Here is a 20,528-nt window from a genome sequence, read left to right on the forward strand (position 1 = left end):
GGACCTCTGACAAGTTCTGTCTTGGGCTTCAGCTTGATGCAATCACACATGAGTCCACTCCTTTGTGTTATCTCGGGCTGCACAGCATGTGGCAGGAAGCCCTTCCGGGTCCTTCCTGGTGGAATAGACCCTCCTCTGACTCTTCCAAATCTGTTCCCACCCTCTTACAGGAAAAGCCTTTGCCTGTTGTCCCTATGATATGACTTCCCCCTTAGCTCTGCAGGGAGCACTGCTGGCTTCTGGCCGTGGGGATGGCCGCTTCTCTCTCACCCTTGTTCTCTACAGACAGAGCTGTTGGATTTGGCAAACAAATTCCTGGGACCCACCCCACAATCCCTGGGACATGCTTATGCTAAAAAGGGATTCATTATCTGGAATTCATATTTATCTGTGTTATCAGCAACCCCATCTGCACAGTGCACTCAGGTAGGCATCCAGGGCTCAAGGAATAGGGGGTTTTAGGCAGTGGACTGAGGACTGGCAGAGGCATGGAATCTTCTGGAATTGCCATCATATAGCTCCTTAATTCATTCACCCAACATTTGTTGAGGGCCCACTTTGGGCCAAGGACCATGCCAGGCACTGGGGCCAGCCCTCGGGGATTTCCTGGTATGTGAGAGACACAGACATGTAGAGAGATGGGCAGTACAGAGTGTGGGAAGTCATGGAGGAAGGGGTGGAGGGTGGGGGCCCAGAGATGAATCTGCGGGAGTCAGGAAGGTGCCTCTGGGCAGAGTCCTGAGGATGTGCCAGTGTTTGTGTTTATTACCTGGCAGTGGCTCTGCAAGGATTAGCTGGAAAAGTGCTAAAACTGAAGAGTATCCGGGCCTTCGGGGCACAGAGTATGAGTGTATGCGAGTCCCCGGACACTGAAGCTCGGTGGTGGCAGCTGCAGAGAGGAGGGGGTGTGGATTCACTGGGATCTGAGCCAAACTGGATAACTCTGTGCTCTGCTTGTGCATCAGAATCCCGAGGGTGAGAGGGGCTTGTTAAACACACTGATTCCTCCCGTAGGGGCCAGGAAGAGGCTTCTTTAACAAACACCCATCCCTCCCCCCAGTCTCTGGTGATATTGATCACAGACTGAGAAACACTGGTGTAAGGTGTAAGCTCAGGGCCCTGCCCCTGCCTTCAGTTCAGTTCAGTTCAGTCGCTCAGTCATGTCCAACTCTGCGACCCCACGGACTGCACCACGCTACGCCTTCCTGTCCGTCACCAACTTCTGGAGTTTACTCAAACTCATGCCCATTGAGTCGGTGATGCTATCCAACCATCTCATCCTCTGTTGTCCCCTTCTCCTCCCACCTTCAATCTTTCCCAGCATCAGGGTCTTTTCAAATGAGTTAGTTCTTCCCATCAGGTGGCCAAAGTATTGGAGTTTCAGCTTCAGCATTAGTCCTTCCAATGAATATTCAGGACTGATTTCCTTTAGGATGGACTGGTTGGATCTCTTTGCTGTTGAAGGGACTCTCAAGAGTCTTCTCCAACACCACAATTCAAAGGCATTAATTCTTCAGTGCTCAGCCTTCTTTATGGTCCAACTCTCACATCCATACATGACTACTGGAAAAACCATAGCTTTGACTAGATGGATCTTTGTTGGAAAATTAATGTCCCTGCTTTTTAATAAGCTGGTAATTTTAATATGCCTCTGCCTGGTTTCCTCCAAGCCTCCTTACCATCACCCTACACGGCAGTGGGGAAAATGGGCATACTGTGTGTTTGGCTCTGTGTGTTTGGCTCTGTGTACCTGGGAGCAGAGCCTGGGCCCCTGTCTCATACTCTTAACACACACCCACCATACCTGCCAGACTGGCCTTCCCAAACCTCCAGCCTGCCCCACCCCAACCCAGCCCAGGTTGCATAGCATCAGAAGGAACATGTACCTCCTGCTCAGAGCCATGAATGGTTCATAGCACAGCCTCTCTGGGGGAGGGATGGAGAAGCAAGGACCCAGATAGGGGAAGGCTCTGGGACCACCTCCCCCACCCAACCCCCCGGGTATACAATGAATGCTCAGCTTCTAGTTCAGCCAGAGAATTAGCAGCCAGATATGTCCAGAAGACTGTGTGTGCCCACATGTGCACATATGAGCAAGTAGCAATTTGGACATGTGTAGGAGTTTTTGTTGTTGTTGTTGGTTCTCTGTATGTCTTCATGGAAAATGATCATCAGGAATGGCATGTGGTCTCTCACACTGGATTCTCTCAGTTGGGCAAAACACTTTTGTGTCTGTAGCTGTTGCCACGTGGGGTCATCTCATTCCCACCTCACTCCTTGGGGAAAGGTGGTGGATGGTCAGCTCTGGAGTGGGGCTCTATAGAAAACGGGAGAATGTCATTGATGTCGCCGACTTGCCCTCCCAACCCCTTGTGCGGGCGCCTCTCTGCCTCTTCATCAACTGAGACAATGTATGCAGAGGACTCTGAGCGGTGTGTGCGCACAGGAGGTGGCATCCAAGTGCCACCACGTGTCAGGAGTGCTGCCATCCCCACCACCGCCCTGGCACCCTGCATAGTCTAACCGGTGCTGGTGAAGACTGAGCCTCCTGGGTTCCAGCCGCCTGTGTCTTTCGGCCCCTGTCAGTTCCATGAACAGGATACACTCTCCCATCGCTGGGTCTTCACTCACTTTCTATACAAGTAACAGTCTCCCCACTCATCCCTGCTTGTCCCTCAGCCCTCGGCTTCAATTCCACCACCTCCAGCTCTCTCTCTCGCAGCAGGAGAAGGTCCTTGCCTGTCTCTTGGTGCCCATTCTCCTCCTTAACTAGTCCCCTGCTTCTGCCCCACCCAACCCCATATCTACTTTCTTTTCTACATTTTTTTTTAACATCTCACTAAAAAAGTCAATTTTCTAGTTTGAAACAATTTTAGATATACAGAGAAGTTGTGATGACAGTGAAGAGAGCTCTTGAGACATAAACGTCTTATGTAGCCGTGGCATATTTCTGAAAACCAAGGAGCGAACTTTGGCATGGTATACTCTTTGGGATTCCACTTTTTCCACTAATGTCCTTTTTCTCCTCCAGTATGCTATCCAGGAAACCACATTATACTCAGTTTCCAGGTCACCTTAGTTTCACCTGGCCTGTGACAGTTTTTAGGTCTCTGAAACTGTCCTGCTGCCGTAACAGAATACCACAGGCTGAGTGACTTATACACAGTAGAAATTCTCTTTATAGTTTTGGAGGCTGAACATCCAGGCTGAGATCAGGAAGCAGCATAATCAGGTGAGGACGCTCTTCTGCTTATGTCCTCATGTGGGAAGGGACAAGAGAGAGCTCTTGTGTCTCTTTTAAGGGCACTAATCCCATTCATGAGGGCTCCACCCTCATGACCTAGTCACCTCCCGATGGCACCACCTTCTAACACCATCACATTGCAGGGTGAGGACCTCAACATGTGAATTTTGAGGGAACACAAACCTTCACTTCATAGCATCAGGCTTTCCTTGCTTTGTGTGACCTTGACACTTTTGAAGAGTAGGGCTGGTCAGGTATTTTGTTGAAGGTCTCTCAGCTGTGGTCTATATGGTGTTTTCTCATGATCAGAGTGAGGAGGTGATGTTTTTGGGGGAAGATTCCACCAAGGCAATACTCCTTTCTAGTCACTCCATATCAGAGAACCCAAGATGATAGCACGCCACACCACTGGTGAAGCTGACCTTGATCATACAGTCAAGCTCCATAACCCAAGTTCATGGATGTCAAGTCTCTCTCCTCTATTCTGTACTTATTATGCTCTGACTGTCAAACTCACACTTCATAGCACTTTGTCATCAACTGACAATGGGACATATTTTACTTTTTTATTTTTTTCTCTCTTTTTTGTTGTTATTGTCTTTCCATGCTAGAATGTAGCTTGCCCAGAGCAAAGATCTTTGTTGATTTTTTCATTTATCTCCAGCACCTGGAGCAGTTCCAAGGGATATTTAATAAACATCTGGGAACAAAAGGATAGCCCTCATTACAGTTTGTAGTTTTGTGTATTTGTGTGCATGCCTGGTTATTGCCTAAGCCTGGATCAGCTAGGCTCACCATTTACATCTTTGTCCTAGCTCCCTGCCTGATTCCCTGTAGGAACCCCTTGAACAGTCTTCAAATGATAGAGTTAAATAAACAAGGGTAGGCTAGCCAAGGTTGTTCCATGGAGTGTGAAGTGCTTTCTCTGGAGACCAAGGTCATTCTTTCTGGTCTGGGTTTCTGCTGGGAATGGTGGGGGAAGGAATCCTGGGCCCTTGAACCATTCCTCTGCTCTCTGAAGTCTGCAGCGGGGAGGGCCTCAGAGTGCATGTAGTCAGAGAGGGAAGCGAACACGGGTTCCCAAGAACAGCAGTGCATCTGGCAACAGCTTCCAAGGAGCTCAAAGATGGGTGACTGCTACGGCTTGAGCTGCATCCTCACCAAATCCAGATGTTAAAGCCCTAACCCCAGCACCTCAGAATGTGGCTATATGCAAAGGTGGCATCTTTAAAAGGGTGATTAAGTTAAAATTAGGGTGGGTCCACCACTCTCTGAAGTCCACAGGGGAAGAGCATCAGAGTGCGTTTGGTCAGAGAGGGAAGTGAACGTGGGTTCCTAAGAATAGCAGTGAATTTGGCAACAGCAGCCAAGGAGCTCAAAGATGGGTGACTGCTACGGCTTGAACTGTGTCCCCCTCCCAGCTCATATACTGAAATCCTAACCCCGTACCTCAGAACGTGACTATATACAAAGGTGGCATCTTTGAAAGGGTGATTAAGTTAAAATTAAGGTGGGTCCCCATCCAATATGGGCATCCCTGGTAGCCCAGATGGTAAAGAAAATGCCTGCAGTGCAGCAGACCTGGGTTCAATCCCTGGGTTGGGAAGATCCTCTGGAGAAGGGAATGGCTACCCACTCTAGTATTCTTGCCTGGAGAATCCCATGGACAGCCCATGGGGTTGCAAAGAGTCGGACACAACCGAGCAACTGGCGCTACTGCCATCCAGTATGACTGGTGGAGATTGGAAGGGGAGAAGATTAAGACGGACACATGCTCAGGGAAGCCCATGTGAGGACACAGAGAGAAGACTGCCATCTGCAGACACAAAAGAGAGCCCTCAGAGAGAAACAGCCCTGAAGACACCGGATGTCTTCCAGCCTCCAGGACTGTGAGATAATACGTCTGTTGTCAAGCTGCCCCATCTGTGGGATTTTGTTATAGCAACCCTAGAAAATGAATACAAGGGCTAAGAAAGAAGGTCCAGAGGTGGGTGTGTGTGCATGCCTAGTCTCTTCAGTCGTGTCCGATTGTTTGTGATCTTGTGGACTGTAGCCCAAAAGGCTCCTCTGTCCAAGGGATTCTCCAGGCAAGAATACTGGAGTGGGTTGCCATGCCCTCCTCCAGGGGATCTACCTGAACCAGGGGTCGAACCTGCATCTCTTACATCTCCTGCATTGGCAGGCGGGTTCTTTACCACTAGTGCCAGCTGGGAAGGCCCCAGATGGGGACAGCCATGCCTATTATGCAGGCACCGATAAGACAGGTCTGGTGGGGTCGATGGAGGAGCAGGTGTGGATGGGTGTGAACACCCTCTAAAGGGCTGCGTGAAGCATCTACGGACACACAGATGGAAGAGCAAGGGCCTGGAAGGGCTCCAGGGAGTGACTTAGGTGTGGTGAAGATGGTCAAATTACCCTGAAGCTTAGGATGAAAGAGAAGTGTCCAGGGTCCCTGTCACTGGACCACAAGAATCGCCCGCTCTTCCCTCCTTGCTCTCCTTCCCATGGCGGCCCTGGTCCAAGCTGAAGCCTCCACCATCTCCCATGCGCACTGCAGCTTCCTCAGCCACACTCTGCTCCAGCTGTTCCCCCGGCCAGACGGCCCAGCCCCGAACCTGTATCTGCTGCCCGTGAAGCCCTATCTGCCCACTTCAAGTCACTGCTTTGGCAAAAGCCTCGCCTGCGCCCTCAGAACGTAACCCTCCTTCTCTCTATGAGTGGCTCTATCAATCTGTTCATCCCAGGATGGTGAGACAATTGACTTACGTGAGCAGTGCTGACTCCCAGCTCAGAGTTTCCCTCCAGGCCACCCCAAATCAGCCGCCCCGAGCCCGGGCCAGTCCCCCACACAGGGGCATTTAGTGACTATTTGCTGAGTGAACTTTAGACAGCGCTGGACCTTGGCCTGACACACGTGGTACAGTCAGGGCCTCCCCCTGACCTTGGACTGGCTGAGTCAACGCTGAGAGAAATATTTGAAAAAAAAAAAAAAAAGACCAGGTGTTACGAAAGGAAAAGGCACCCAGGAGCAGGTCAGGCCCCACGAAGAGGCCCCATCCTCCCCAAGATTCCCAAGCCCGAGGCACACACACAAGGACAAGCCGCCTGGTGCTGGTTGCAGCCTCTGCCCTGCCACCACCCGATACTCGTGCCATCTGGGTCTCTGAGCCTGTGCCTCTCACTGGAGGGCTCTGGGCATGCACTCAGGCTGTCCTCTGTGAGATAGGGACTCTGATAGGCATGCAGGGTTGTCGAAGGATCAGAGATCACAGATGCAAAATGTGGCTCGCACACAGTAAGTGCTCATACATCAGGGGATGGTCAAAGCTTGGGGTTCTGACCTTAGTTCTAAGGGGCACACACCTGCCACACAGGCAAGGGCCTGGTGTCAGAGCCCTGGGCACAGGCTCATGAAAAGCAAGCCACGGGCATGCAGGGTGGGGTGACAGGCACTCACGGGTCAGACCTGGGGGCAGTGAATTCGGGGACCGTCTGAGAATAAGTGAAGGACTCCTTCACTCCTTCACTCCTTGATGCTGGAATGTGCCTGATCCCCTTCATCTGACAGACAGGGAAGCGTGATGGGACTAGTGAAGGAGGAGACTGAGCCTCTCTGGATGACAGAGGAGCTGGCGCCCTGATGCACTTGACCTGGGCTTCTGTTTCCGGGTCATGTCTGCTCTGCAGCAGAGCCCACGGCTGAGAGGGAGGTCCTGAGGCCACACTCCCAGTGTCCAATCCTGCCTCCACCACCAAGGAGCTGCGTGACTGGAGAAATTACCTGTTCCCAACAAGGCTCACCTTCCCTATCTGTAAAATGGAAATAAGAGGAGTGCCTGCCTGGTACAGGATATTGTGAAGGGTAAGTCTAACGATCCAGGTGAAGCAGCTAGCATTGGTCCTAGAACATGGTAAGCTAGGAATGTCGCCATTCCCAGCGCTGCCTCCAGAAGGACAATGACACCCAGTGTTTGCAAAATGCTTTATTGTTATTGCTGACACTAAAATCCACGGTTAGTCATTAGGGTCTTCAAATGACACTCTAGTATTCGCGTCAGGCCTCCATTCTTCCACACCCAGCCAAGCCCACGAGGTTGTAACTTAAGCCACAGGACAGTACAGTCCTGGGTTGGCCATGTCTACCCTGCTGTCCGCCTGCTTTTCTTAAAAGATGAGTGGCACTCAAATGCATTGAAACCAACAGTGATTGGTGGGGGACATTCTAGCCTTTTTATATGATTTCAAGGATTCTTCAGTCCCTGACCTGACCTGGGGAAACTGAAGTCCAGAGAGGGATAGTATTACCCAAAGTCACATAGCTGGGACAGAAGCCCGATTTCATACTCCCATCCCAGCATTTTTTTCCAAGCCATGATGAACGGATAGCTGGCACTGCCAACAGGTGGGAAGCTAGGCTTAGTGATACACTTCCTGTTGGAAATATCTACTGGAACAACGCTCCTACAGAAATTGGTGGCGTTGGGCTGGGTAACAGGCGCTTGGATTCTGGGCTTCTCTCTGCCACTAACATGCTGTGTGACCTTGGGCAAGTCACCAACCTCTCTGGGCCTCAGCACTAATCTCCACTGATGAAAGGCAAGGGCAAAACCAAATGTTCTCCAAGGCACTCATGTCTTGCAATCATGTGAAAAGAAGCAATCATCACTGTTTTGATGATATTCTTGATATTATGATTTGTGGGAGTCTCGTTAGTCAACCAAACCTGTGTAAACCAGCAGCTCCCAGCAGACAGACAGCCATCATACACACTCATCTTCCACTATGGAGGCTCCTTGAGAAATCCTCATTTCAAGGGCGAGTCACTTTGCCGAAGAAAAGGATGTGTTTGCTGTTCTCCACAATAAGCATCAGAAAGGGCCTGTTGAAGACTATTCTTTGAGAGCCCAATCGGGCAGATTTGAACGTGATGACTGTCCCCGTAGCTGCAGCCGCTTGGGTTCCAGACTCATCCACCTCCACCATGGCTTTGTGCACCATCTACGGGGGAGACATCAGGCGTCACAGAGCCACCAGGGGCAGGGAGATGCCATCGGGGGAAACAGCCAAGCTTCCGCCGATGGCACCACCATCTGAATCTCTGTGCTCCTGAGCCATGAAGCAGATAGGAGATGAGGTAACTGAACAACTACTGTGCCCCCAGGGCTTAGGGGTGAGTGCTCATGTGTCTTTCATTGAATTCTCACTGCCTCTCACAGCAAGGGTGTGACTCTCTGAGTTTATAGAGAGAAGGGAGGCTCAGAGAGGTCTAGTAATTGCTGGAGGTCACGCAGTAAATGGAGTCAGGATCTGATTCTTAGGTTTGATTGCTTAAGACAATCCACCTTCTGCAAGACACGGCGCTGGATAGCTTTCCACTGCTCAGAGGACAAGAGGCAAAGTGAAATCTTTGCTTCTTGAGGGAAAAGAGGAGAGGGAGAGAGAGAGAGAATTTGGAATGAGGGATGGGGTGAATAGAATGGAATAGAATATAACATAAAAGGATAGAAGTTTCTGGAAGCAGGTGCTCAGGAGCTTCTGGGCTCACCTCAGACAGCCAGATGCTGGAGTGGTTGGAGATGCCGGTCAGGTCGGCATTGGAGGTGAAGACGTCTCTGATCCCCAGCTTGGGGAGGACTTCCTCCAGCTGATAGGAGCCCTCGATAGAGAACTTGGGAAGATAAAGCTCAAGCCGCCTGGAAAGAGAAGAGGACCTTTTCTTAGACTTTCCTAGAGCACTGGCTCATATTCTTGCTATCTCTAGGTTTCCTAATGCTCCTCCAACCTGTTGCCTAGGATGGAACCCATCCAGCTCTGGACTTGGACCTGAGCTGTCCCCAGCGGTCACTGCCCACTCAGATGTCCCACCAGAAAACCCAGCTTCCAGCCCTGCTCCCTCCAGCTAGCTGACTCAGGCCCCAGAGCTAGGATGTCACACGATGCTTCTGGGCTTGGAGGCAGGCCCTGGGCCAGGTGAGTCCTCCCACCACTGCCGTGTGGCCCTGTGGGTGTGCCGCAGCAGGCTGGCCCAGCGTAGTGTGAAGAATACCTCTTCATCGGCATCCTGAGCCACTTCTTCAGTGTTTTTTCCTTCAGGCCATTTTCCACCTGCTCCATTTCCCCCTCGCGGGGGAGAATGAAGAAGGCGGTGGCGTTCCCTTGGTAGGGGACCCCCACCACCTTGCAGGAGAGGTTTCGGTCCAGGAGGTAGTAAAAGTGGTCCTGTTGTTTCATCATGGGGACCCGCACCACCGTCTCCGGGGTCACGTAGAAGTCCTGCTCGTGGGTGCTTTTGAGGTTGAAGCTTGTCTCCCACTTAGCTACAGATTAAAATGGAAAAGGACTTAGAAATTGTCAGCCACCAATGAAAAGCGTGTTCACAGTAAACCTACCAGAGAGCATCCTCTTTAGAGCAGTATCGTTGGGAGAAGTGACAGCGAAGCCTCTACAATATAAAGACAAGCCCCTTCTTAATTCAGGGGACAGACTAGAACTTTGTGGGGCTATCCTCCCACCTTTGCAAAACAAGGATGTTGGTTTTCATGTCTTCAGACACCCTTTACCCCAAATGCTGTTTGTCTGATTCTCTGATGTTGGTACTCAAGCTCAAATCCCCCAGTGAAGAAGGTGAGTTCTTCTCTTTTCCACTCTTTTCCCAATATTGAATTTCAATCTAGGCTTGGAAGAAAGGTTCGTAAGGGTCCTGAAAAAACCATGATTTTTCCTGCTGGGAAGTCTTTGGTTGTGCTTCTTGCTCTGTCTGTTTCATATGGGTATTTTGTTCAAAGTGATACAAGTAATTGCTTTCATCTTCTTAGTAGTTATCAAATATAGATCCAACTCCCATGGACCAGTTAGCTTACTCCACAGCTGTCCTCTGAAGCCTAGACCTGGACATGAGGACAAGAACTCTAAGAAGGCAAGCTTGATCCTCACTCTCTGTGACCACAGGTAGGGGGTTTGGGTACCAATTTAACTAGTTTCCTCTTTCCCTTTCTTCTCACTCCCCTCTCTATCCTCAGTCAGGCCCCATCTAGGGCACTCAGGACTCAGCATCTAGAAGGAGAAGCAGGCATACAAGCTGAGATGAGTAGGGATATTGACAAGAAATGCCAGGGAGACAGATGGGGAGTCAAACTCCCAAGTGGGGGAGAGAAGACAATTCAGAGGAATAGGTTCTTGTTCCAGAACTTCTGGGCTAAGGAACCAGCTCCTAGGAGGGCACAGAGGTGAGGATGTGGGTACCTCGGAGGAGATGGCAAAAGCCCTCTAAGGCACGTCTAAGACCCACAGTCCTTCCCTGAGTAGCCATGGTGTCCGTTTCTTTGGCATTGTGGCCTTGACGAACTCATGCTTCAGAGTGTATGTGGATGCTGTGGCTTTAAGTATTCCTGGGGGCTCAAAAAGGAACCAGCTTTTCCCCAGTGGAGGAAACAGCATCAGGCTCTTCGTATCACCTTAGGCACTAAGAGGGGCTTCCCTGGTGGCTCAGCAGTAAAGAATCTGCCTGCAGTGCAGGAGATGCAGATTTAATCCCTGGGTCAGGAAGATCCCCTGGAGGAGGGCATGGCAACCCACTCTGGTATTCTTGTCTGTAGAATCGCATGAACAGAGGAGCCTGGCAGGCTACACAGAGTCCAACACAGCTGAAGCGACTAAACACACACATACACATCAAGAAGGCTAAGAAGGCGCGTCTCACCCGGCTGACTACTGACTTCATTCTATCTTCAGGGCCCAGAGAGTACTAACCCCACTCCCACCCTTTTGTGTGTGTGGGAACTGGATCTGTTCCGTCTTTTGTTTTGTTTTGGAGGGGTTGGGGTTCTTTTGTTTTGTTTGTTTGTTTTTGACAAAAAGCATCTGCAAAGAGGAAGTTCAGATTCAAGCCCAAGGGTCTTACCTTTAAAGAAAATGTAATTCACCATGACCATGACCTGGGTGCCATCCAGGCTCTTAATCAGGTCCACAATCTTGCCTTTTGTTTGCTTTTCCACGTAATCGTTGATCTTCTTCTTGGCCCCTTCGGGGTTCTCAAAGTCCGTGGGGAAAGTGTCTGCCAGGTACAGAGTCCTCATGGCACCCAGGAAGGCCTCCTGGATGGGCAACGTGGGCTTGGTGAACAGGGCGTTGCCCAGGCTCAGCTGGAGGCTGTCTCGGGGCTGCTGGAGCTCGCGCAGCAGCCTCTGAGAGGCGCTGTGGAGCTCCTCCTCCGAGCCTTCCCCCGGGCTGATGCCCAGGCCTTCCAGGATCTGCACCTTCGTGTTGGATCGAGCTCCCAGGGAGAGCATGGCCAGGCTCACGGAGATGCTCAGAGGGGAGAAGAAGATGTTCTGATCGGGGGCGGCTGCAGCCAAGGTCCTGTAGAGGTCGAATACAAAGTCCCTGCTGCCCGGGGCCGCTGTGGTAACTGCCGGTGGCACCTCCTGGATTTTCTTCTTTTGGGGGCGCCGGAGGGTGGCCACCCGCGGCCCGAGGAGCACCAGGCACAGGAAGAGACAGAGGCGCATCGTGGCTAACCCCCGTTCTGAAAGGGAGAGTGGGAAGATGACCTCAGAGAGGGCGGCGGCTAGCGCGTCCTCTCGGCGAGAAGATCGTGAGCTTAGGGGCAGGGCTGACCTTCGAAGGCAGCGGCAGTGCCCACCAGCAGCCTCAGAGGGCGATAATGAACGCCAGCGGCTGGGAGGGAGTGAGGTTTTAGAGAGCACCAGAGAAGCGGAAGGACAGAGGCTCGGGGACGTGGGTATCTACGGCAGGGAGAAGAAGGACAAGGCAGAGGAGTGAGACCCATGTGGGTACCGGGCAAGAAGACGCTTCTCATCCATAGGGAAATACCCGTCACAGGGGACTGAGGATTCTGCCTGCTCAGAAGCTCTGAGGTTACTGGGAGCCGAGCAGCCTGTATCCCTGAATGACCCCATCCCTCACTTTCTTGCTGGGGCATAGCATTTGCAAGACTTCATTCCCTGCTGTGAGCTCAGGGTAGCTACTCCTGGTGGTCTCAGCTACACTGCTGGATTTGTCCTTGCTCATCCGGCGCATCCAGGTGGTGGGCAGAGTGCCAGGCTCATGTGCTTCCTGCGTGAACACAGGATACCATCAGGCTCCCTCTCCTTCCCCAGGGGCTGCTCTAGGACCCCACAAAGCCACCTGGCCCCTCATCAGAGGCACCTTCCTCCCTTGAGGAAGTTCTGTCCTCTTACTGTGAGCTCCCAGGCCTTCCCCGGTGGGTCAGTCAGTAAAGAATCTGCCTGCAGTGCAGGAGACCCAGGTTCAATCCCTGGGTCGGAAAAATCCCCTGGAGCAGGAAATGACAACCCACTCCAGTATCCTTGCCTGGAAAATCCCATGGACAGAGGAACCTGGTGGGCTGCAGTCCACAGGGTTGCAAAGAGTTGGGCACAACTGAGCAACTAACACACCCAGTGTGAGCTCCCAGACTTCCCTCTTCTTCTGTGATGGGCTGAATTGTGCCCCCCAAATCCATACACTGATGTCCAGAACCCCAAGACCCCTCAAATGTGACTGCGTTTGGAGACAGGGCCTTTAAGAGGCAGTTCAGTTAAAATGAGGTCTTTGGAGCAGGGCCCTGATCAGGTGTGACTGGTGTCCTTGAAAGAAAAGGAGATTAGAGAACAGATTTATGGACAAGGGCGTGGGAGAGGAAGGAGAGGGTGAGATGAATGGAGAGAACAGCATGGAAGCAGATACACGAACATACGGAAAACAGCCGATGGGAATCTGCTGTGTGACTCACAGAACCCAAACCAGGGCTCTATAACAACCGGGAGGGCTGGGAAAGGGTGGGACATAGGACTGAGGTTCAAGAAGGAGGGCACATATGTATACCCACGGCTGATTCACGTTGATGTATTGATTGAAATCAAACCAATATTGTAAGGCAATCATCACTCAATTAAAAATAAATATAATCAAGGATTTTAAAAAAGAAAAAGAAAAGATTAGGACACAGACACACGCAGATGAGGGGTGACCACACGAGAAATGTGGGGACACAGGAAGGAGGAGGAGACGATCACAGACAAGCCAAGGGCAAGGCCCCAGGAGGAAGCCACCCTGCCGACACCTTGACCTTGGCCTTCCAGCCTCCAGGGCTGTGAGACCATGAACGTGTGTTGTTTCACCTCCTGCCAACCCCGGCACTCTTCTTTGCCTCCCCCAGATAGGAGGCCCTCACCTCTGCCTTTCTACGACTCTCAGGTGGGCCCTGGGGCTCTGCTATCATCCTGGCCTTGTCCTCCACCCTTTAGTCTCTCCCCTGCCACCTACCTAGACACCCCCTGTGCACCCAGGAACTGTTCCTGTGCCTGGGCCTCCTAAAGCCCTCCTTCCACCCACTGTGAACAGCACAGACTCGAAAGGCAGCAGCCTGGGTTCAAATCCCAGCCTCACTGCTCCCTCCAAGTGTGATTTGGAGCAAGTGTCGCCGTCCCACCTGTAGACGGAGGTCAGGACAGAACCCACGCCAGGGGTGGCTGAGGCTTTAAGGAGTCCACATAAGCAATGGCTTGGAACCGGGCTCCATGCAGACGTGCTGTCCAAGTGTGAGCTGGCAGTGTGGCCATGATGGACCAAAGCCCCACTCGAGATCCCCGCTTCCCTGGCTGTAGCACAGAACATGTGCTTTCACACACATGCTCTCACGGGAGCCCAGTGGCAGCCAGACAACTAATTCCCACGATGGCCCGGTGTGCACCCCCTTCAGCTGGGTGTGCTCCCCGCCGTGGACACCATGTCATCAGGCCCCCCAGGCTCAGGGCGAGCACGGCCACGGAATCACAGACCCACGCAAAACCAAACTGCAAAGGGCCCCCCACTGCTGCATTGGACATGCCTGGTGGGAGGACACCAGTGAGCCTGGGGGTCTGCGGACCTTCCTGTCTTTGTCTGAATGAAACCGATGGACTCAAGCAAGTCACACTCGGCGCTCCTGGCCTCCAAATCGCACCGAGGGCCTCTCGCCTTCTGAGACGGCCCACACTCTGTGGATTATGTTTCTGCCAGCGCTGTTCTCATCTTCTGAGACAAACCACACTCTGTCTATGGAATGTGTGTCAGTTTAAATAAATAAATCTACTTCTCACATTATCAAAAACCAACAACAACAAAAAAAAATAAATTACACCTGAGCCCACAAAGGAAGTTCATTTAGGATGTTCTGTCTGCCGAACCTCCAGGGACCCTGAGCCAAACACAGCGGCTTCAGGGATCCCTGTGCCTGTGGGAGGCCCAGGTCCACTGCTAGCACCTCCACTGCTGGGTGCTGCGATGTCTCAACAAACATCAGTTCCTTTAGCCTTACACACCCATGGAGGCAGGTTCGATTACCGGCTATGAGGCAGGAGGCAGATGGACCCCCTAGGGGAAGAGTGATTGGAGATTCATTTTCTGTGGACTGAAACTCCAAGACGAGACTAGCAGGACAATTAAGGGAGCGGGATGGACCCTACCCAGAAAACACATGTTTCTCTTTCTTGAAGTCAGGAGACCTCCCTGACCACACATGCCCAGACAGTCTCCTTGGAGGGCCAAGGAGTGATGTCAAGAAATGCTCTACCCATGAGCCTCCTCGGTGGGATCCATCTTGGCTAAGAGATGAGTGTGCACACCTGGGAAGATCCTGAGCTATGCCAAACATGGACTGTGAACCAGGAAATCAGAACAGTTGGCCAAAGGAAACCTGGAAGAAATGCCCCATAAAAGTAATTCAAACTGCCATGGGGATGTGAACTCAGTGACTCTCTGAGTGTGCCTGTGTGTCTATCCACACTTACTGTACTCCTTTTCCTCCTAATAAATACTTCACTTGTTTCACTACTTTCCATTTTGTGAGAATTCTTTTTTGCAAAGCAGAAGGGCAGGGCCTTGTCCCTGACCACTGGTCTAGTGGCTAAGGATCTGGTGCTCTCAGTGCCATGACCCAGCCTCAGTCTCTGGCTGGGAACCCAGGCCCTTCTCCAAGATGGTGCAGACCAAGGCCACGAGATCAGCTCCATCTTACAGACAGGTCGTCTGAGGCTCAGAGAGCTTGAGTCACTTGCTAGTAGTGGCAAAGCTTGGGCTCAGACCCAGTTCGGACCCTGAAAGTTCATGCTCTGAACCACCACACCAGTCAGTTCCCCAGATCCCTGGTCCTCCCTTGTCTGTGTCACAGCCTGCCAATTTTGTGTTCTCTGCCTCTGCAGAGAATTGAGAAATGCCCAAGGCTATGTTTTTTCCTGTGGTCACGTATAGATGTGAAAGTTGGACTGTGAAGAAAGCTGAGGGCCAAAGAATTGATGCTTTTGAACTGTGGTGTTGGAGAAGACTCTTGAGAGTCCCTTGGACTGCAAGGAGATCCAACCAGTCCATCCTAAAGATCAGTCCTGGATGTTCATTGGCAGGACTGATGTTGAAGCTGAAACTCCAATACTTTGGCCACCTCATGTGAAGAGTTGACTCATTGGAAAAGACTCTGATGCTGGGAGGGATTGAAGGCAGGAGGAGAAAGGGGACGACAGAGGATGAGATGGCTGGATGGCATCACTGACTCGATGGACAAGAGTTTGGGTGAACTCTGGGAGTTGGTGATGGACAGGGAGGCCTGGCGTGCTGCGATTCATGGGGTCACAAAGAGTCGGACACGACTGAGTGACTGAACTGAACTGAACTGGGGACTCGCTGGTGGCCCAGTGGTGACGAATTTGCCTTGCAGTACAGGGAACATGGGTTCGATCTACGGTCAGGGAACTAAGACTCCACATGCTACAGGAAAAGCAAGCCTATGCACCACAACTATTGAGCCCGGGTGCCATATTAGAGGGTCTGTGAGCCACATCGAAGGACCCATAGGATGTAACAAAGATCCTGCGTTCCCCAAGGCAGCCAAATAAAAAAAATAAATAAGAAGCAGTCCGGCTTCCCATGCTGACACTCCCTTTTTGTTCCTACTTTGAGAGTGACCTTCAAGAAGGTCTTTAAAGAGCGTGGGTGGGCGGCGTAATCACTGTGTCCTTTAGTCCGCTGAGTGTTAGAATCATCAATGTAGCAGGATGCTGCTTGAGAAGCAACTCAGTTCAACCCTCCCCCTACACCTACACACAGATAACACTGAGCTGATAATTACTATAAAAGAAATGCTTTCAAAGAATAGTTACAGGCCACAGAGGAGTTTCCTGCTTGGACAGCAGAGCCCAGGGGCAGCTGGTCAGGGAGCAGGAGTGAGAGTTCCAACCTCCCATCCTCCTGTCCCTGACAACAGCCTGGTGACCTTGGGCCAGGCCCTTCCCCTCCCAGGCCTGGAGGTCTGATGCTGGGGCCCCACCACTGGCTGCCCCTCTGAAACACCAGCAATCTGATGGATAAGAGCTGCTTCTCTCAGGCTCCGCTGGGCTTCAGGTTTGGGGCCCAGAAAACCTTGTTCCATTTAGCTCTCTCCCTCTTATTGATGCCACTATTTATTAAGGACTGATTAAATGCTCTCTAAATATAACTGCATTTCATCTTTACCAAAAGTACCATTAGTCCCGTTTTACAGCCAAATAAACTGAGTCTTCTCTGATGGATCAGTGGTAAAGAATCTGCCTACTAATGCAGGAGACGTGGGTTTAATCCCAGGGTTGGATAGATCTCCTGAAGGAAGTGGCAATCCACTCCAGTAATCTTGTTTGGGAAATCCCATGGACAGAGGAGCCTGGCGGGCAATAGTCCATGGGGTCGCAAGAGAGTTGACCCGACTTAACAAATAAACAACAGCAAGAAATTGAGGCTTAGCAAAATGGAATAGTTCATTCCAGCCAGTGAGTAATGGATCTGGGTTAAAATCCAGACTCTGACTGGCGTACATGCTGCCTCTTGGCTCCGATTTATGAGGATGACACACTGTTCTCCCTCTTCTGATTCTCAGGTATCTCCTAACCTGTTCACCTGAAATAGCTCATTTATGTTCCTTGTCTGCCTGCAATGCAGGAGACCCAGGTTGGATCCCTGGATTGGAGAAATCCCCTGGAGGATGAAATGGCAACCCACTCCAGTATTCTTGCCTGGAGAATCCCATGGACAGAGGAACCTGGTGGGCTACAGTCCATGGGGTCACAAAGAGTTGGACACAACTGAGCAACTAACACTTCATGACAAAATGGAGTTGGTATCATTGTCACAATTGTCCAGGAGAGGAAACAGAGGGTCAGAGAGGTTACTTTTGAGATAGTAGAGGCCTGGGAGTGCTCATTTCAGGTTTCCGAGTTTCTAAGTCCAGGCTTTACAATTGCACTCATGGGCCTCTGGGGGCAAATATACAGCTTACAGAGTTTCATGCCAACCTTGAGGCAGTGGAAAGTCTTCAGGCTCTGTGAACCTGGCTCTCAGGAGGCCAGCTCCCACTGCGTGCCAGCAGAGCCTGGCCCGGCTGACCCTCTCCTGGGTCCCTGACGCCAGTGTGTCTGCAGAGATGCTCCCACATGTCAGAGGGAAGAAAGTGGGTCGATCGGGCTGATCTGGCACCCCAGGCCAAAGGGATTTGCGATGACAGAGGTTGGGCATTGGACAGGCAGGTCCTGGGCGGTCCTCCCACTGGTGCCCCACCATCCAGCCTGGAAATCTGCTAGTGTTTATTCCAAATGTTAGGCAACAAAGTCCCACCAAGGTCGACTTTGGACTCAGCTGTGGGAGGCGGCCGTGTGGCTCAGGAGCGTCTGTCTACTATCTGCTAATTACACAAAGAGAGACAGGACTTGGAGCCCAGGCAGAGAGGGAGAGATAAAACACAACATCCCCTAGATCCTACAGACCAGGGGGAAGAGCTTTCTGGAATCAGGGGCCTGGGGAACTTTCTTAACTTCCCTCTCTCTCTCCAGACCATCAGCAGGGCTTGTCGGTTTCTAGCTCTGAAATCTGCCTGCCTCATCCCATTTTCCTTGCTATCATCCCAGTGGAAGCCTCTTTTTCCTGGACTCTGCTTCTCCTGCCCCTGAGAGCCATTCTACATACATAAGTATATTCTGAAATAATCCCCTTTGATCACAAACACGGGCAGGGCGCTCCCTTGCCTAAGGACACCATTGCTGCCCACTGGCTCGGTAAAACCTGTGATTACACGATAACCCATGAGGCTGCCAGCTTTGTCTGGCTCTCACCAGCCACACCTGACGAGCTCTGCCCCCCAGGACACAAGTCTTGTTTTTCAGTTCCTAACACAGAAACCCTGTCCCAGTCCTGGGCCCTTGCACACTCCACCCTCCCTCCTGGAAACCTTTCCCTGCCTCTTTCACTAACGCCGCCTGCTCTCCGGGTCCAGGCTTCCACTTATCCTGATGGTACCCTGTCCACACCTGGCCATACCCTCACCACTGCTATTCTCTGTAAGGGCCCCTTTGATTGTTTCTCTCATGGCTCCATCAATTACAGAAGTGAAATTACATATGCGTGTGCTGCGGGCTTCTTTTGTCCAAGCCTCTCCCCAACTAGAACCTGTGCTTGTAAGAAAGGACCTTCATCTCTGTTGGTCCTGCCATGACGCGTTCAGTCAAGAGGTGGTGCTATAGCACCCCCGTGGCATGAATGGATGAGTGGGTGGATGACTGGACTCGGGCTCCTTCTCTGTGATTCAGAGGTGTTAGAATACGTGCTGGCCACTGAGTCATGGAAGTGAGCCAGGCTGGGCATCCAGGGCTGAGCCCTGGCATTCCTGGGGCTAACTTGCCAGCTGACCTTGAATAACTTCCGCACTGAAGCTCAGCTTCAGTTTCCTTTCTGTTTCTTTTCTAAAACTACTTTATTGAGGTTGGACTGACCTGCCAAAGGCTGTACATAATTTGATGAGTTTGGAGAGCCAGGAAGTAAACATCTGTGAAATCATCACTGCCATCCACCACTTCCCAAAGTTCCCTCCCACCCCCTTTATTCTTCAAGCTGTGGTTTCTTGATCTGTCAGTAGGATGTTGGCCCAGAGGAGCACTTTCCCTTTTGCTGTTGTGTTTCATGCCCAAAGCCTTATCTTCAGAAAAACTGAAAATCCACTCACTGTATGTCTACATTTTGTTCACTTAGCAAATGGCCAAATGACCACTCTCGGTGGCAACCTCCTGGCAGGTCAGCCTTATCTTAGGGAAACAGATTGTATTCGGTCATTTTCCCTGATTTCTGAAGGTAAAAGATTCCAGGCACAGAAAACAATAGAAGTTATGGTTGGTCCAGCATGTTCCGGGGACCAGACGTTGTGTCCCCACCACTTAGTTCAGGGTTTCTCAGCACTGTTGGCACCTGAAGCCAGGTCGTTCTTTGCAGTGGGGGCTGTCCTGTGTAGTGTAGGGTGTTCACAGTATCCCTGGCCTGTCCTCTCCTCCTGGAAGCCAACAGCAGCACTCCAGTTATGACAACTAAAAGTGCCTCCAGATGAAGCTGTGCCCAAGAGGCAAATCACACTCGGGTGAGAATCACTTTATTAATCTTCACAATCACACCCTGCAAGGGGTACAGTAATTTCTATCTTATCCATGGGAAAGCTGAGACTCAGCCAGGTATAGCATTGTCCCCAGGACTACACAGCAAGGGTGGGGGAGGGCACACACACATATCTCTGCTGTCTCAGAGGCCCTGGCTTCCTCCCTCCCCGCCACTGTCCTGCTCACCCTGGGACACCTCCAGAGTTTTTAAGCCCTCCAAATGCCATAACTCCAGAGGCCACTCCCCACTCCCCACTCCCCCCCCCCACCGCCCCAAGCCCCACAGGTCCTCGGTCCACATTGCCTGTACTTACTCTGTCCGATGATGAGCGTGCACACAGCAGAGGCGACTGTCCGCAGATCTTGGTAGAGAACTGGCTGGACTGGAGCCAGCTTCTGTCACTGACCAAGCAGAGCCCTGACTCCGCCTCCCCCGCCCTCCCTGACTCTGCCTCTCCTCCGGCCCCGCCCCTTCCCTGGCTCCTCCCCTTCCCTGGCTCCTCCCTTTCCCTGGCTCCTCTCCTTCCCTGGCTTCTCCCTGTCCAGTCGTTGGCAGGGCTGAGCTCTGACCAAGACCAGACCTTCACTGCCCTGAAAACCCTACATTAGCCACCAATTACTATGGCACAAACACCCCAGGCGGACTAGGCTGGATAGGTGACCAGCTGTCCAGACACAAGGAGAGAGACACTCTCCCAAACCCTCTTTAGCTTTGTTTCCTGCAGCCAATTTGCTGCTGATTTGGGGAAATGAGAGCCCACGCTGTATGCAGGCTGCACACTTACGAGGTTCATGGACTCCTACAGCCAGCTCCTGGTGGAAATTAGATGTATCAAGAGGGTCTT

At 51.7% G+C, this 20,528-nt stretch overlaps 1 protein-coding gene and 1 long non-coding RNA gene across 2 annotated transcripts; both read right to left on the reverse strand.

The window, feature by feature from the left end:
* Positions 1-1,893: 1,893 nt before the first annotated feature.
* Positions 1,894-6,164, reverse strand: LOC120875425. The gene is made up of 2 exons (XR_005723956.1): positions 6,011-6,164; positions 1,894-2,317 (listed from the first exon to the last, which is right to left on the reverse strand). It is a non-coding gene; the product is annotated as an uncharacterized LOC120875425 (long non-coding RNA).
* Positions 6,165-7,211: 1,047 nt separating this feature from the next.
* On the reverse strand, positions 7,212-20,107 carry SERPINA5 (serpin family A member 5). The gene is made up of 5 exons (XM_040257203.1): positions 19,998-20,107; positions 11,145-11,768; positions 9,291-9,561; positions 8,790-8,937; positions 7,212-8,242 (listed from the first exon to the last, which is right to left on the reverse strand). Exons 2-5 carry the CDS (start codon positions 11,749-11,751, stop codon positions 8,054-8,056), a joined length of 1,215 nt encoding a protein of 404 aa, XP_040113137.1. The 5' UTR covers positions 11,752-11,768; positions 19,998-20,107; the 3' UTR covers positions 7,212-8,053.
* Between the last annotated feature and the right edge of the window lie 421 nt (positions 20,108-20,528).

Source organism: Oryx dammah, unplaced genomic scaffold (assembly GCF_014754425.2).
Source record: "Oryx dammah isolate SB20612 unplaced genomic scaffold, SCBI_Odam_1.1 HiC_scaffold_16, whole genome shotgun sequence".
Taxonomy (NCBI): Eukaryota; Metazoa; Chordata; class Mammalia; order Artiodactyla; family Bovidae; genus Oryx; species Oryx dammah.